At 35.4% G+C, this 6,715-nt stretch overlaps 1 protein-coding gene across 1 annotated transcript; it reads left to right on the top strand.

The window, feature by feature from the left end:
* The first annotated feature begins 226 nt into the window (after nucleotides 1-226).
* On the top strand, nucleotides 227-6,249 carry LOC111401254 (L-ascorbate oxidase homolog). The gene is made up of 8 exons (XM_023028913.1): nucleotides 227-656; nucleotides 726-835; nucleotides 2,754-3,024; nucleotides 4,309-4,411; nucleotides 4,533-4,878; nucleotides 4,963-5,328; nucleotides 5,437-5,515; nucleotides 5,738-6,249. The coding sequence occupies exons 1-8, from the start codon at nucleotides 510-512 to the stop codon at nucleotides 5,948-5,950; spliced, it is 1,635 nt and encodes a 544-aa protein (XP_022884681.1). The 5' UTR covers nucleotides 227-509; the 3' UTR covers nucleotides 5,951-6,249.
* The last annotated feature ends 466 nt before the right edge of the window (nucleotides 6,250-6,715 follow it).

Below are 6,715 nucleotides of genomic sequence, written 5' to 3'. Positions count from 1 at the left end.
TCTAACTAAAATGAAACATAGATAACCAAAGTGCCTATTTTTATAATTTAAGGTTCTCCTTGATATTCAGGAAATAGTTGAGGAACTGACATAACAATTTTCACAAAACCACCAGCCAAGAAGTTACCCACCACAGTAGGAAACAAACAGAGGGGCATGTGGCGTGGGTGGTAACTATTGGTCCTGCACCGACACTCCCATTGATTTCATTTAATTTTCCCTCGGATTTCTCCTTATTGCTCGTTCGAGAAAATTTAAAATTAGTGAAATATTTAAGTACAAATTCAATAATTATATTCCATGAGAGTTTTATTTTTTATTAAATTTTTATTACTCCATAATCGTTTCCGTGTCTTTCCTTTACGGCTGTTCGAGTCTCTCTCTTGACTTATTTTGCATACAGGCGACCACTCTGTACCGCACTTATATATGCATTATGCCATCCATGCCTCATCATTCACTATAGCCTTTTTAAATCCTCAGAAACCCTCGTTCACACAACCAACCGGATGGAGACTAGTTCTTCAGTGAAAATGGCGCTAAAATTAGTGGTTCTGTTTGTGGTTTTAGCAATTGCTGGAGCTGAAGATCCTTACAAATTCTTCACATGGAATGTTTCTTATGGTGACATTTATCCTCTTGGAGTTCGCCAACAGGTTTGTTTGTTTGTTTGTTTTGAAGTTGTTTAGCCGGGCAAATCCAATGATTATGATCTGTTTGTTTAGGGCATTTTGATCAATGGGCAATTTCCTGGACCTGATATTCACTCTGTTACAAATGATAATCTCATTATCAACGTCTTCAATAGCTTGGATGAGCCATTTCTCATTTCCTGGTAACGACAGTTCATATTTTTTCCAGATCTCACTATTTAATTTCAATAAATTTTGAGTAAATGGACAATGTGGTCCTTGATTGTTCTCATACCGTTGCTAGTTTTTCCATTGTGAGTTGAGGTTGTGTTGGTAATTTTTCATAGAGCTTCTCGCTAGGTTAAATAAAGCAGATAATGATTTCAATTCTTTGTGAAAATGACTTGTTAGTCATCCATACCCTTGTATAGTTCAGGCTATTTCTTGGAAATATCTAACGAATATAGATATTTATAGTTTGATCAGACATCTCTACTAAGTTAATTTTAATACAGACTAATAAATATAGAATTGACTACATAAATTTTCCAGTTAGATATATAATTAAATGATCTAATCCAGAATTTCCAATTTTGGACTGCCATAATGCATTGCAGCGGTGCATTCTAAATACAAATAGTACTACAGGTACACTTTCAGTACACATAATTGTTGACACCCCTCATGTAGAGGGTCTCGCACATAATTTATTATGCGTGAGCCCCTCTCAATGTGAAGGGGTATCATTTATTATGTATATCGGAAGTATAAATGTAGTCTTATCCTTGTATTTATTATTGGCCATTATAATGTATGCCATTTTTGGGTTGGGAAGTCCAGCGTCACGTCAGAGTCGAGACAAATACTGTTAAATTTTTTCCATACTTATAACTTTATTGGTGGGCAATAATATTATTAGATGCAATAAATGAGGAGGATATCTGTATGTATTCATCTATTCCAACGCTAAAATGAGTTTCAGTTTAATTAACAAAAATGGAGTTTTGAATAGGTTGAGTTGAATTAAAAACGACGTATAAAAGAGATATAGAAATTATTTTTTATACTTGACTCGTATTTTTGAACTTTAGTTACACAGTGGAAAGCCAGCCTGCCTGCCTACCAATACCACATGGGTTTGTCACATCAAAGGCTGTCAATTAGCATATCTTTTCTAGATTGTGATGTGCCCGGGTTCCCACCTATAATTAATTATATACACATCAATTTCAGTAAATCTTCTCAACTAATCATTACAATTTTATATCAAATAATTTTTAGAGTGATGCTTCAAATCCCGAGTTTCGTTCCAAGGTCGAGCTGGCAGCACCTCGACCTTAGATCTTCACACATGCGGGGCCCGCCCCTTTTACATCCGGGGCCGAGGATTTCTTAGATTTTTAATATATTTTTATTTAATGTTTCTTATTATCAACGAATATGAATTATTTTTATTTAAATTATTATTTAATATATAAGATATATTAAGAAAATATAAGTAAAATTATTTGTTTTTAAATATATTAATTATATTTTTTAAGTTTTTGTGAAAATGAAAATAAACTTATTTTTGTGGACCGGAGAGAGTAAGTTGTGATGATAAGGAATTTTCTTAAAATTTGTTATCAAAATGTCCGTCTACATTTATGAGGTTTTATATATATTATTTATAAAGAATGTGTTTTAGAAATAAAAGACTTTGTATTTTTCCTCTTTAGTTAATAAAATTATTTATCAAAATAAATTTAATGAAGACACGATTTAGCGTCGAATGCATGTGAAATACAAATGCTGAATTTAGTCTGTGGGGCCGTTGCTCCAAGTAACTTTGGGCGGTTCGGCGCCATAAAGCTGGCATGCACATCTGGCTAACTACTTTATATTTTAGTTTATATTAAAATAATTGGTAACCTTTTTATTTTTATTTTTTTTTACTTTAAAGTTAAAATGTAAGTTATCCAAATTCCAAACCAGTTCCAAACAAAAAGGTGTACTGTCATCTTCAGTCACTGGAAAGTGAGAATAGATTCCTCATTGAATCTCATCGATTAAACAAAAATATGATTATGGAGGTGATTAGAGCTGATAATTCCCATGTTTTTTTGGATGTGAAAAATGCAGGAATGGAATCCAGAACAGGAGGAATTCATTTGAAGATGGAGTATATGGAACAACATGTCCAATTCCTCCAGGGAAAAATTTCACATACATTCTACAGGTGAAGGATCAAATCGGAAGCTTTTACTATTTCCCATCGCTCGCATTCCACAAGGCCGCTGGTGGTTTTGGAGGCATCAGAATCCTCAGCAGACCCAGAATTCCGGTTCCCTTCTCAGATCCTGCCGGGGATTACACTATCTTGATCGGAGATTGGTACAAGAAAAATCACACGGTAATAGTCTTTTCCCCATTCTTCGCCTCCTGCTTGCTGCCACCATCTCCGATTAGCCCAAAATTGAATTTGTTGATCATGTTTGGTAAATCTTTAGAAATTCACTTATAAGATTTTTTATTTTTATTTTTATTGTTTTTTATTTAATTATCCAAACAAGTTTGAAATAATTTGTGAGCACTTTTTTTAGGCTTAGCATGAACTTTAATTCTCACAATATAAATTTTGATTAATGCGGTGCCACGTCAGAGGGTTATTTGTTTTGCCAGTAAAGTGGAAATCATGCTATTTGGCCCAATTGGGATTGCAATTCCGACCTCGTTAGATGATAGGTAAAATGAAAGGTAAAATTCAATGGGCCATTCAATTTCACTTATCATTTAATGTCACACCAACATTACCTAAACTGAGATTACTACTCCAAATAAATAGCTTTACGAGATCGTAAAGTAGAGGCTGCTGCCCATTAATTTGGGCCTTGGACTTTAATTCTCAGCGTCGATAACTTAGACCTTTGACCATTGTTATGAAAGTGGGCCATTCACAGCTGGATGTCTTGTGATCCAACTTCTTTAGGGGCCCATAAAAAGTTGAGGCTTTGTGAATCCACTAAACCTTGTTTGACCCCTATTAAATTTCATTACATTACATTTCATTTTTCTCTTTTCTATTTTCAACCATACAATCTTTCATAAAATAATATTACACTTAAATCGAAAACTTTTTTTTCTTTTTCAACCATTCATTTTTCAAAAAAACATTATTCCACCTATTTTCATTTTCAGAAAATGAGGGCCAAACAAACACTAAATTACTCCTGACCGATTCAAGCTGTCTTGTCTAGTCTAGTCAAAGTAATAGGGAGTCAGAGGACAGATTGATTTGACAGAAATTGGTTGGCTACCTTTTTTCTTTTATTTTTTTTTTATTTTTCAAATTGTTCAATCATGTTTCGACACGTGTCTACCTTGTTTTTGAGCTTACCTCTATAGCAATATACTGACATGCACAGGGAAAGCAAAAATTTAATTAAAAATGTTTCAATTTTTAACATGGAAAAGTTGGCATGTTTGATTATGCTTAGAGTTAAGCCACTTGACCCGCACCGATGACCACAGAGATGACCGTGCCCTCACATGAGATGAGTGGGCCCCGTGTGAATTAAAAAATCCCCACCCCGTTTGTGTGTCGGTCATCCTCGCGGTCGCTCCCACAGTTCGTAGTAAATTTATGCCTTTGGAAACTGATATTAGCTAATATGAGCTTTGATCGTCATATATATAGGACTTGAAGGCAATTCTCGACCGGGGCAGAAAGCTGCCTTTCCCTGCTGGAATTCTCATTAACGGACGTGGTTCCAATGGCGTCTCTTTCACCGTCGAACAAGGTTTGTCATCGATAAAAACGTGTATTTTGATAAGCAACTTACTTTAGCTAAAAGTCGATCAATCCGCTCCAATTTCATCAAACTTGTTATATCTGATCAAAGTTAATGCTATATATAACAGGAAAAACTTACCGGCTTAGGATATCGAATGTTGGATTACAAAATTCACTCAACTTCCGCATTGAAGGACACAAGATGACATTGGTTGAAGTTGAAGGAACGCATACTCTTCAAACTACCTACTCGTCCCTTGATGTTCACATTGGTCAATCTTACTCTGTGCTTATAACGGCAGATCAAGCCCCTAAGGACTATTATATTGTTGTGTCCTCCCGTTTCACCAGTACCGTACTCACCACGACTGGGGTTTTTCATTATGCAAATTCAAATACTCAGGTCTCCGGCTCACCACCTGGTGGACCAACAATTCAAGTTGATTGGTCGCTAAACCAGGCTCGTTCGATCAGGTAATATCCATTACACTGGCTTCAGTATTATAATCCCTTTTTCGACTAGTAAGTGATTCTTATATTTAATTCTTTGTATATTAGGACTAATCTTACCGCAAGTGGACCGAGACCAAATCCACAAGGTTCATACCACTATGGCATGATAAACACTACAAAAACTATTAGGCTTTCGAGTTCTGCTGGTCAAGTCAATGGTAAACAGAAATATGCGATCAACAGTGTATCCTTCGTGCCGGCTGACACTCCCCTGAAGATTGCTGACTACTTCAAAATTAGTGGTGTTTTTCGTGTTGGGAGTATTTCTGATGCTCCCACTGGTGGAGGAATATACCTTGACACGTCCGTACTCGGAGTTGATTATAGAGCATTCGTTGAAATTGTCTTCGAAAACAACGAGGACATTATTCAGAGCTATCACCTCAATGGCTACTCCTTCTTTGTAGTCGGGTAAGCACCAGAAAATACACCTGTATGCATTCATTTTTTACATAGTTTGAGTAGTTACTTTCATTTCTTCTAAACATATACTTATTAATTGCTTTATCTCAAATCCAGAATGGATGGAGGGCAATGGACTACTGCTAGTAGGAACCAGTACAATCTTCGTGATGCAGTGTCTCGTTGCACTACTCAGGTGAGATGAAAATTGCTTGAATCTCGTAATTTTTTAGCTATATACTGTCATGGCTTGTTTGATAAAGGGGACCATATCATACTATACAAAGTTAAAGAACAAAAAGAAGCTTAAATCATGTATATTTTATTATCGAATATTTTGTACCAAACATTCACAGAAAAGAAATTGCCTGATCATAAAAACTAAACCTGAAAAGTTTCCTATGGTTGATACTTGCAGGTGTATCCCAAGTCGTGGACTGCCATCTATGTCGCGCTTGACAATGTGGGAATGTGGAACCTAAGATCGGAGTTTTGGGCTCGACAATACCTCGGACAACAGTTCTATTTGAGGGTGTATACAGACTCAACTTCATTGAGGGATGAGTATCCCATCCCAAAGAATGCACTTCTCTGTGGCCGGGCAAGTGGCCGACACACACGTCCCCTTTAACTTAACAAACAAGAAATCCCACGACTTGCTAGGGTGAAGTTGCCTAGCTTGAGGAAATGAAGAGTAGAATTTGGCTATGGAGAAAACTATACTTTTACCTAGATAAGGTTATTCTCAGGTACTAAATCAGCACCTATGCAATTTATTTAGGATCATGTATTTCTAGTACTTGTAAGTTAATGACCTTAGCTCAAGGTCACATTCTTTTAGCTTCCACCAAATATTTATTATATCTGGTTTGTATTTGTTTTGGATTATATACCATTATATATAATATAATAATTAAGTTGTTTTTCTGTCAAGCTTCTCCTCTATATCGTAGAGTTGACAACAAAATATTTTATACTTGTTGCACAGTCTGGCAGTCTGGTTATAATCAAGTCTGGAAGTTGTGTTGGTGTAAGATAAACTATTTCTGTGCAGTATTAATAAGCATTTGACACTCCTGTCGTGTGAACATGGTTGTAAGAGAATTTTAGTTCTACTACTGAATTATGTCGATGATATTTATTTATTTATTTATTTTTTCGATTAATAATCACTTTATTTTTTAACTTTTATACTTATGGTCACTCGGTAAAATGGAAAATATTAATCCTTTGTTTGGTAACGATTTTGCTTCAATTTTAATCCAACTTCTGACCGTTGGTACGTCAGATGAGTTTTTGAATTTGTAGCAACTATTGATTTCACAGGAATCATTTTATGAAATGCCCTTTTGTATTGAAGAATGAAATGAGAGTAAAAGGATGCATTTGTCGTTCT

The sequence above is a fragment of the Olea europaea genome, chromosome 10 (assembly GCF_002742605.1).
Source record: "Olea europaea var. sylvestris chromosome 10, O_europaea_v1, whole genome shotgun sequence".
Classification (NCBI taxonomy): domain Eukaryota; kingdom Viridiplantae; phylum Streptophyta; class Magnoliopsida; order Lamiales; family Oleaceae; genus Olea; species Olea europaea.
Note: the sequence above shows the minus strand (reverse complement) of the source record. Positions and strands in the feature narration are given on the sequence as shown.

Bases quoted from the DNA above. Each gene is read 5' to 3' on its own strand.
- LOC111401254 (XM_023028913.1), top strand. From the start codon at position 510: ATGGAGACTAGTTCTTCAGTGAAAATGGCGCTAAAATTAGTGGTTCTG. The intron at 836-2,753 runs GTAACGACAGTT...TGAAAAATGCAG, and splicing joins GAGCCATTTCTCATTTCCTG to GAATGGAATCCAGAACAGGA. The intron at 4,412-4,532 runs GTTTGTCATCGA...TATATATAACAG, and splicing joins CTCTTTCACCGTCGAACAAG to GAAAAACTTACCGGCTTAGG.